This window comes from Xenopus laevis, chromosome 5S (genome assembly GCF_017654675.1).
Source record: "Xenopus laevis strain J_2021 chromosome 5S, Xenopus_laevis_v10.1, whole genome shotgun sequence".
NCBI classification, from domain to species: Eukaryota; Metazoa; Chordata; class Amphibia; order Anura; family Pipidae; genus Xenopus; species Xenopus laevis.
Genome location: NC_054380.1, coordinates 10,044,290 through 10,055,634, shown reverse-complemented (window position 1 = coordinate 10,055,634; position 11,345 = coordinate 10,044,290). Strand labels below are relative to the sequence as shown.

Genomic DNA, 11,345 nt, shown 5'->3' with positions numbered 1-11,345 from the left:
CATCTTTGGAGACACAGATCTTTACTGCTAAAGGGCTGTGGTTGCCTTGTGCTGGTACAGAAGCACAAAACATAATATACAACATTTCTAAATACTTCTTGAGTTAAGCTTTAGTTCTCCTTTAAAAGGTGAACCACCCCTTAAACAAATGTTGCGAGAACTTCAGTATTAACGATCAACTATATCAACTTTTCTAATGATATTTTATTGAATTAACGGTAGGAATACAACAAAAGAAGACTTAAAGCAGTTAGTTTATCGCTTGTAAAGAATACAAAGCCTTCTGTGGCTGCTGCCTGTATAACATGAAGAGTGATTTGCTTATGAGAATGGGAGCAGGGATGCAAGCAGCGCATAACAGCTCTGTCTTTTATACATAGGTGACTGAAGCACAATGGACATTTCCACAATCCTACCATTCTCAAATAAAACAGACAATGGCAAAAGAAAGTACGGTTGTAAAATAGAGAGGAAAAAAACAAACAAAAATAATTTAAATTAAGAAAAAAAAAGAATTTGCTCCAAGAAGGATATTTAATGATAAATTCAGTCATGTAGACAGTAGCAAGGTTTGCTTCATGTTGCAGGGGACAGGCTTCATCTACACATGCTGTACTTGTTCAGTATAGAAATAAAAACTGTGTAAATAGCCTGTGCAAAATAATATAGTTAGCCTAAAATGTAATGTATAAAGGCTGGAGTGATTGGATGTGTAACATAATAGCCTGAACACTACTTCCTGCTTTTCAGCTCTCTTGGTTTCCACTGATTGGTTACCAGGCAGTAACCAATCAGTGACTTGAGGGGGGGGGGACCACGAGTCATAACTGTTGCTTTTGCTTGTTATGTCCCATGTGGCCCCCCCCTTAAAGGAATTGTTCAGTGTAAAAATAAAAACCGGGTAAATAGATAGGCTGTGCAAAATAAAAATGTATCTAATATAGTTAGCCAAAAATGTAATGTATAAAGGCTGGAGTGATTTAATGTTAACATGTCAGTCAGAACCCTACTTCCTGCTTTTCAGCTCTCTTGGTTTACACTGACTGGTTACCCTGGCTACCAGGCAGTAACCAATCAGAGACTTGATGGGGGGCCCACATGGATCATATCTCTTGCTTTTGAATCTGAGCTGAATGCTGAGGATCAATTACAAACTCACTGAACAGAAATGTACCATGTGGCCCCCCTTCAAGTCGCTGACTAACTCAAGAGTTAGAGAGCTGAAAAGCAGGAAGTAGTGTTCTGGCTATTATGTTACACATCCAGTCACTCCAGCCTTAATACATTACATTTTTGGCTAACTAACTATATTAGAAACATTTTTTATTTTGCACAGCCTATCTATTTACCCAGTTTTTATTTTCACACTGAACTATGCCTTTAAGAGTCGCAGACTAACTCAGAGTTAGAGAGCTGAAAAGCAGGAAGTAGTGTTCTGGCTATTATGTTACACAGTCAGTCACTCCAGCCTTTATACATTACATTTTTGCCTAACTAACTATATCAGAAACATTTTTTATTTTGCACAGCCTATTTATCCAGTTTTTATTTTTACACTGAATTCCTTTAATGGACTATAAAATAAAGTACAAACAAATACCCTTCCCGCGAGAGGTAAAGGTTAAGACTCACGGAGACGTCTGAGCGAGTTGTGTAAGCGATGGAGGCCGGGTGATGTTCATCGTTGAGAGTTGATACATTTTGTTAACTCTTCTGCGCAACTATCCGTTCATTGCCCTCAAAGCTGAACATATCGGAGGGCAAGCAGTCAACATAAACTTTGGCACAGACCATTCATAGCAAGGAGCAAAAGTCATCTTTAATGTCAGAGCCGATTAACGGGGAAAAAGTGGTCATGTGTCAACAGACAAAAAGAAAAACAGAAGAAAAAATAAACACAAAAACAAAGCTTGTTGAAGGGGGAGTGGCCAAATACTGCAGAGCACACGTTGGTGAACAGTTGGTGCAACCTGGAAACGATGGCTAATTACACACACACACACACACACACAGAGTAAAGAAGGTAAAAGCAGTGAACATTAGAGGCAACGATAAAGTTTAACCCCTTCAAAGCCAGAGGAGTGGGCACCCGTGCACTGCAAACTCCTCTGGCGCTGGATGTTTGAATAGGAATAATAAAAAAAAAAATCGTATTAATTCCTGCGGTTATGGTCAGTTGGTGGATGCACTGAAGATTCAGCCAGTAAAGCGAATAAGAGAGAATGTTATCATAGAACTTTGGCTTTCAGAATTGCCGAATTTCCTGCGCACCTCTCAGGGCCCTCAGCATTTATTTGTGCAGCGATGAGTCGGCAACAGCAAATCAGCCTGTATAAGGTGCTTATTTAATGCTGCAATTTTGGACAATTTGGTTTAGGCCTTTTTTTTGTTACGTTTTTCTCTATCTGATAATCTTTTACCCGTCTCATGAAGGTAAATGCAGGTGATGTTGTAAAAGGGGGATCAGAATGGCTGGGTGATGTTACAGTGCACACTTATTATAAGGTGGAGTTTGTCTTGATGGAGATCACATGGTGTTTCATCGTGCGGCTATCCACTTCACCTCTTCTTTGGGGGATTGGCTGTCCGAGGAGGCGTCACTGGGCGGCCAGAGTTCAATCCCCCGTATTGGTATTTTGCTTTCTTTTCCGATGGTTTCAAAATCTGGAATTCAAAAATAGATCATCATCACAACAGCAGGTGTATTTGTAATGTAAATGTAAGCAATGCAAGCGGGAGTACTAAAGTATGCTTTATTTTATAGCCTCTCACAAATTTAGGGCAGAGACACGGGCAGATTTTGGGAGATTAGTTGATTTATCTCCCCGAACTGCCTTCCCGCCGGCTTCAATGAAAATCGCCGGCAGGATGGCACTCTGAGCGCTTAATTTTCCAAAGTCGCCCGAAGTTTCCTCATGAGGCAACTTCGGAAAACGAGTCGCTCCTAGTGCCATCCCGCCGGCAATTTTCATTCTAGCCGGCGAGAAGGCAGTTCTGGGAGATTAATTGCCCCTAATCCCCCCGAATCTGCCTGTGTGTCTCTGCCCTTAAAGAAGAAATCAACCCGTAGTTTAAAAAACCCTCCCCGCCCAATCCTGGGTAGACCCCCCCTCCCTGCTCCCCCCCAGTGGGCAAATGCCCCTAATTTTTCAATCACCCCTCTGTACAGGTTTTGGCCTCTGAGTTAGCGCAACCATCTTCTTCTTCTATGTTAATCTTCGTGTACTGACCGCATTTTTCGGCGCATGTGCCTTTTCAGAAAAAATTTGTTCGCCACATGCGCAGTGGTTTGGGACCGGAAATTTGCTCCAGCTGCACATGCGCTGAAACTTCTGTAAGACTGAAGAAGGAAGATGGCTGCCAGAATCTGAACAGAGGGGTGAGTAAAAAATTAAGGGCATTTGCCCGGGGTGGGGGCAGGTAGGCTGGAGGGAGGGCCTACCCAGGGTAGGAGGGGGGAGGGTTTTTTTAAACTACGGGTTTATATCAGGCTTGTGCCAAGCAAGTCGGTAACGTACTGGTCCGTGTATGGGGGCCCCCCCAGACAGGCCTGTCTGACCAAAGCCTGACTCAAAATTACCCAGATATCAACAAGGCAAGTCTGAAAATCCTGCCCAATTATTGCACTGGCGAACTGATTAGGTGTCTCTGTTGGCTCCCAGGGCCAACAAGTGGATCAGCTTGATTTTGCCATCATATAAATGGTCAAACTGGGCCCATATCCCCTTGTTTGGCAACCTCTAACAAGAGGATCTGGCAGTTCATGGCCAGCATTAGGCAGTTTCTTGCTTTTATTTATAGGGATACTGTCATGGGAATTTTTTTTTTTTTTTTCAAAACGCATCAGTTAATAGTGCTGCTCCAGCAGAATTTTGCGCTGAAATCCATTTCTCAAAAGAGCAAACGGATTTTTTATATTTAATTTTGAAATCTGACATGGGGGCTAGACATATTGTCAGTTTCCCAGCTGCCTCCAGTCATGTGACTTGTGCTCTGAAAAACTTTAGTCACTCTTTACTGCAAGTTGGATTGACATCAACCCCCCCCCCAGCAGCCTAACAACAGAACAATAGGAAGGTAACCAGATAGCAGCTCCCTAACACAAACTTACTTTACAGAAAAAAAAGTGTGAGTCAAATACCAAGTGATATTTGCCCTACAAGCAATACCTGAAAAGAGCACATCAAGGTCTCATCGACGCTCATCATGCCCCCGGCGTTATCAAACTCGCCACAATAATTGGGAGCAGAGAAGAGGGTGACCAGCTGACGCTTGGCAAAGAATTCATACCCATCTTCTACCACCTGTTAAACAGAAAAAAAGTCCTCGTGATGTAGATATATTATCCTTAAAAAGACACGTACGGCCACAGCTAATGGAGAATATTGCCATATACTTTGCTTTATCAGGAATATGGGGTTTTGTCTAACAATTTGCTTGCTCAGCTTACTCTGATCTCCTGCGTTTCTGCTACAGGTCAGGCTGCTATGGGTTTCTGTCGGTTTAAATGCTGCTGCTATGAATGAACACAACAGGGGAATGTGTACAGATCAGACCCAGTTTGATTCGGGATGGCACTTGGGCCAGTATATCCATGTGACTGCCACTTAAGAGGACAAAATAATGGTACCGGTTTTATTTTATTACGAAAAGCTGCTCCAGCAAAGACTTCCACCTAGAATGAGAGACATGTATCTGCTTAAAGGGGAACTATAGCAAAAATAAAAAATGTATATAAGCTTCCTAATACTTAAGTAAGAAACTTTCTAAATACAATCAATTAAAAATTCTGCATTGTTATGAAATAATCAAGTTTATGTTCACTATTCCTCTCTCAGCATCGGTTTCTCTTCATTCTCTCTTCATGCAGCAGTTGGGTGTCAGATATTTATCGACAGTTAGATCCAATATATCTTATAGGGGTTTTTTCTTTCCTAGCAGATGTATTAGAGCTCACTCACATAACTGATTCCAGTGCAAACAAAATCTAACAAAATAACTGGTTGCACAAATTCTGCATGTAGAGAGACATAGGGGCACATTTACTTAGCTCGAGTGAAGGAATAGAAGAAAACAAAAACGTTGAATTTCAAACTTTTTTTTGGCTACTTCGACCATGGACTACGACTTCGAATCGAACTAAAAATCGTTCAACTATTCGATAGTCGAAGTACTGTCTCTTTAAAAAAAACTTCGACCCCCTACTTCGCCAACTAAAACCTACCGAACATCAATATGTTAGCCTATGGGGAAGGTCCCCAGAGGCTTTCTAACAATTTTCTGATCGAAGGAAAATCGTTCAATCGATGGATTAAAATCCTTCAACGTTCGACGATTTTTCCTTCGATTGAACAAAGTATTTACGGTAAATCCTTCAACTTCGATATTCAAAGGATTTTACTTAGACGGTCGAATATCGAGGGCTAATTAACCCTCGATATTTGACCATTAGTAAATGTGCCCCATGATGTCTGGTGATTTTAACAGATTGATCTCTAATACATCTTCTAGGCAAAAGGAGCCCCCCTATAAGATATATTGGTTCATTCATCCGACACCCAACTCCTGAATGAAGACAGAATGAGGATTACTTTATTTCAGAAAGGGTACAGAATTTTGCATTGATTGTATGTAGAAAGTTTATTATTTCAGTATGCTTAAGCGAATATTAAATTAAAATTTTCACGATAGTTCCCCTTTAAGCTGCTAGTAAGGATGCAAGGACTGTTGTTGGTATTTGCATTTCACCCAAACATACAAACACATGGATGCACTACACAAGGTGAGTTTGCTTCCTTACTTGACCTGCATTTAGAAAATTTATTTTAGAAAAAGCACAATTGCACACACAGGGGAAGAACAGACACCTACCTGATGGGCCCGACAGATCAGATCTAGATCGTGGCGATTCAGGAATTTACTAACGACGTCTGCTCCAAATGTGAAGGAAACGCCACGATCATTCTCGCCCCAGCCTTGCACATCTTTATCTGGATCTGACCACAGTAAGTCACACAGCAACCCTGGGCAAGTAAAGGAATAATGTTACTTAAAGGAATACGGTCATGGGGGAAAAAAAAATGACCTTGTTACACAAAAGCACAATGTGCAGAAAATGACCATATCAAATAAATGTTTCGGGAGTGTATTCTCTATTTAATCCCCCAGGGCTTAACGTATGATTGAATAGAGAATACACTCCCGAAACATTTATTTGATATGGTCATTTTCTGTACATTGTGCTTTTGTGTAACAAGGTCATTTTTGTGTAATGAGATGTCTTTATGTAATATACAAGGTTTCAATTATTAAGCATTGCCTTATATGGTCGAACTGCTCTATCTATATAACTCACATTTATTCGACCGTATATACTCGAGTATAAGCTGTCTGGAGTATAAGCCGAGGTACCTAATTTTACCTCCAAAAACTGGGAAAGCTTATTGACTCGAGTATAAGCCGAGGGTGAGAAATGCAGCAGCTTCTGGTAAGTTTCAATCAAAAAATTGAGGGTTTCTGCTCCCATTGGAGGTGCCGGCGTCTCGTTTTTGGATGCCGGCGACCATTCTTGGAGACTATTCATGGACGCCGGCGACTATTCTTGGGCGACCGTTTTTGCGCTTGACCCGAGTATAAGCCGAGGTAGAGGTTTTCAGCATATTTTGGGGGCTGAAAAACTCTGCTTATACTCGAGTATATACAGTAATTCATTTATATTTCACATTTTAGCACTGCTCCTAGCCTGGAATTTGCTGGTGTCCTGACAACTATAGACATCCAGAACTCCAGTGATAGAGCAAAATATGCGAGTTAGTCATAATATTTTAATATTTAATTGATTTTTATGATCACCTACACAATTTTGTATATGGCATTTTATACTGGACTATCACTAGCTGGAATAACAATTCTTTAGCACACCGGTTGGAGTATTAACCATGGAGACCTGTCTTAAAAGACATTTATTATGGACACAAAATTTATTATGGACACAATATTTATTAATTTTACTGAGACTGCTGCGAATTGTGTCTCATGATTGGGAGGTGGTGACTCACTGGGAAACCCTCCCCCTAAACCCCTATTTAATCACGTTTGTTACACAATACACTAGGCTTGATAAAGGGCTGGTATAGCCCGAAATGTTGCCGTGTTTTTTGCACTAAATCAAGGTTCGGAGTGCTGCTGCAACAATTATTGTCGTGTGGATTCAACCTCTGCAGAGAGGATCACAGCGTGCACCAGACGCTTCAAACAGCGGATTAGTGTGAGTGTGGCACTTCATTTTGACTTTTATTACGACTCCTTCAGTTACATTGAGTAGGAGAAACAACAGCCTGCCAGAAAGCAGTTCCATCCTAAAGTGTTGGCTCTTTCTGAAAGCACATGACCAGGCAAAATAACCTGAGATGCACCTACACACCAATATTACAACTAAATACACTTGCTGGTTCAGGAATGACATTTTATATGGTACAGTGAATTATTTGCAGTGTACCGTGTAATTTAGAAATAAAAACATAAAAATCAGGACAGAATCCCTTTAAGTGTAACAGTAATGTCTGGTGCAGGCCAGGCCTCCATCTGTAGTGTCCTAATACTGTAGATGTATTTGTATTTTTCAACACTCTTTAGTTGTGACAAAACTCACAACTTTTGTTGTTGCTTCATATACATGCACACATAGACTGGGGGTGAACTGTGAGTATATTTTCTCCACTTTATTATTTCTGTTTGTTACTTATTGGATTTATTACGCTTTGGTAATGCTAAAATTGGCTTTTTGCACCATTTTCTTTAATTACTGTAATCAGGTGAGCGCAAGATTTGGAAAGCAAATGCATTCAAGATGTGCACATTCTGGGCTCAACAAACACAGTTGGTTGCCGACTACACCTACCAAGTGGGAAAGCAGAATTTCTTGCAGTCTCACATACCTACATTATGAACATGTAATTTATATGGAGGAGGAGAAGATAAACAGCCCAAACCACAAAATAATAATAAAACATGACATTTACAATAAAATCATTCACATTTTAGTCCTGTTCCTACAGCCAGCGTTCATTGTGTCTGTAAGAGAATACCTGTGGCCTGTGCTCTATGGAAGAAAGAAATAATCAAGAAGATGGCAAGGCTTTCACAGTGACAACAGATATTCTACAAGGTCAGTAATGTGTTTGTACTTAGAGATGGTCACAAGAGATTATTCAACTGCTGTCATGTGTAAGCCTTGTGTCACGGGCATGGAAATGTTCTGCTCTACCTCCTAAACTTCATACACCTGTCCTTGGGATAAGATGGGATTAACTCTTACAACATGCTTAACACTTGCAGATGTTTCACACATTATTCTTGAGATATATATATATATATATATATATATATATATAGATATATATATATATATATAGATATATATATATATATATATATATATATATATATATATATATATATATATATATATATATATATATATAGATATAGATATAGATAATATATATATATAATCTACACAAAAGCCATCATATCTTGTAAATTATATCCTTATAAACGAGTGGTGTGTAGGTGCATTTCAGGTCATTTTGCCTGGTCATGTGCTTTCAGAAAGAGCCAGCAATGTAACTGAATGTGTTACAGTGGGACCTGGATTTTACTATCGAATGCTGTTCTTAGATCTACCAGGCAGCTGTTATCTTGTGTTTGGGAGCTGCTATCTGGTTACCTTCTCATTGTTTGGGGGGGGGGGTTGATATCACTCCATCTTGCAGTGTAGCAGTAAAGAGTGACTGAAGTTTATCAGAGCACAAGTCAGATAACTGGGGGCAGCTGGGAAACGGACAATATTACTAGTCCCATGTCAGATTTCAATATTAAGTATAAAAACAAAATCTGTTTGCTCTTTTGACAAACGGATTTCAGTGCAGAATTCTGCAGCACTCTTAACTGATGTGTTTTGATTTTTTTTTTCTCCATGACAGTATCCCTTTAAATAGTAGGCAATGCAGCTTCCCCTCTATCAGAGTCGTAACTCACTAAGTTTATATGATTAGATAATGCAACACGAGATTGGCTTCAAAGTTCCCAAGTCTTATTTCCCAAGCCGATGTGCTCCTGACATGGAAAGAAAAAATTCCATTCCTGTCCCCTTACCCAAACCAGTCTGGTATGTTCCATTTCTTCACAAGTGGCAATAAAAACGAGAGCCTTCCGGAAGATACCAGGCTAGCTATTCCAGTCTGAGGAGTTGTGTGAAGCCAGAGGGAAGACAGGACCGGATTCAAATGTGCTGAACTCTTTGGGCACATCGTTGTTTGGAAGCCTGGCAGGGTTACATGCATTTTGGCTTGGGATGTTGGAAAACTGCCACCAGCACATGGTATCAATCCTGTTTATATTGTAGGAAATTAAATCCGATGTTCAGCAAACGGGAATCTCCTGGCACATGTGGGTATAAGGCTGAAGAGAAAACTCCTTTTACTTGGATGTGGCCAGAAGCAGCATGTCTTTGTAAGCTTCCCAATAAGGGATATCAGACTGGCTACTGCCCTACAACTGCCCATACACCTAAAAAGCTGCTCATTTGGCAGGGTCCCGAAATGAGATGATCTAAAACAAAACTCAGACTACCTCTGGGAGCACCTGGATAACACCTGAACTGGCACTTATATAACAGTGTAACAAACTGTAACCCACAGCACCTTATTACCCCTCTGAATTGTGTCTGTATGTCACCCTCCCATTTAGACTGTAAGCCCTACGGGGTAGGGTCCTCTAGCCTTGTTTCCTTGACACTGAGCACTTAATCTGCATTGTAATTATATTTTATATTTATGTGAATTGTATTCTAATAATGCATTTATTGTTACTTTTTATTTTTATGACCCCTTGTTTGTTATTACTAATTTATTGTTTTGTTGTACAGTGCTTTGCCCTCAAGGAGCGCTTTACAAATAAAAATATACATACATACATACATCTGGGCCATGACTGTTTGGCCTCTTGGCTCAGTAATACGGAAGGTCTATGGAGACTAGTCAGGAGAAGATTGCATCCAGGGCTGTATTTAGGTCTGATGACACCCTAGGCATCAGACCTAAACCCGGCCTATGGAAATCCGTGGCGATGAGTGGGGGGGGATTTAAAAAAAACAAAAACTTCTGTGCAATTCCTTGGGCCCCCTTACCCCTCTCCCCCCAGCTCCGGATTTCCTATGGAAATCCGTGGCGATGAGTGGGGGGGATTTAAAAAAAAACAAAAACGTAAAAATAGCCCCCCCCCCCCCCGAGGGCCGCTCTCAAAACTGTGCCGTCCTAGAGGACCTGTCACCCAGACATAAAAATCTGTATAAAAGTCCTTTTTAAGTTTAACATGAAATCCAAATTCTTTTTTTTTTTATAAATGTATTCATAGCTGTTGTAGGCTCATTTAAAAATCTAAGCTGTCAATCAATTATTGTATGCCCCTCCTCTATGTCTAGGCAAAGAGGCGGGGCAGGCAATTACTTTCACTTTCCATTCAGCACTTCCTAGATGTCATTGCTCTCCCCACATTCCCCCATTCTCTTCACCATTTAATTGTGTAGCCAGGACATGGGGATGGACATCAGGTCCCCCATTCTGGTGCACAAACAAGATTCTGAGATGATACAAGACTTGTCTTAATAACAGTGTCCACAATATGGCTCCTGCCTGCTTGTTATAATTATGAATTCCCAGACTGAAGGAAACAAGATTCAAATACTTTATATAGTGTAATTAAAGTTTATTTTGCTTGACTTATGTGATAAAATAGGATTTGGAATATTTTTTTTCGGGTGACAGGTCCCCTTTAATATAAATACGCCCCTAATTTCATCCATGTTCCAGTGCAGTCCTTACCCGACTCAATCTAACATTTCTGGTGAGATATCAGTTGGGCAGGCAATCAGGAGGGCCCCATACATAAGCAAATAATTTGCGCATCCGGTGTATGGCAGCATTTCAACATAGGACAGTAGTTCGGTAACTGTGTTTGTAGCACAGGCCATTAAAAAAGGGTCACATTCCTAAAGGCACAAGCAGAAGTTAAGAAGGGTGGCCCTATAAAGGGGGGGGGGGCAGCACTGAGCATTGTATCTGCTTACACTTCTAAAAACACATGTGAGGGGTTTTCGAGTAAAAATCAGCTTGTGAATGTGCACCTGGTGCTTTCAATTTCTCTGCACAGAAGATCTGATCCGCACGGGACCCACGGGGTCACATATTTCATTAGTTGTGTTGTGATGAATCAGCAGGCTATGATATACACTGTATGATTGTTTTAATCAAAACGCATAAGGTAAAAGCGCTGCTCCAGCAGAA

At 40.5% G+C, this 11,345-nt stretch overlaps 1 protein-coding gene across 1 annotated transcript in view; it reads right to left on the bottom strand.

Moving 5' to 3' along the window:
• Nucleotides 1-1,799: 1,799 nt before the first annotated feature.
• ppp1cb.S (protein phosphatase 1, catalytic subunit, beta isozyme S homeolog) overlaps nt 1,800-11,345 on the bottom strand; it is a 58,029-nt gene continuing 48,483 nt past the window's right edge. Inside the window, exons 6-8 of the mRNA XM_018264908.2 lie at nt 5,872-6,023; nt 4,170-4,304; nt 1,800-2,664 (exon numbers count right to left, since the gene is read on the bottom strand). Coding sequence (XP_018120397.1) covers nt 2,560-2,664; nt 4,170-4,304; nt 5,872-6,023 — 392 coding nt within the window. The 3' untranslated portion in view covers nt 1,800-2,559. The remainder of the gene's footprint in view (nt 2,665-4,169; nt 4,305-5,871; nt 6,024-11,345) is intronic.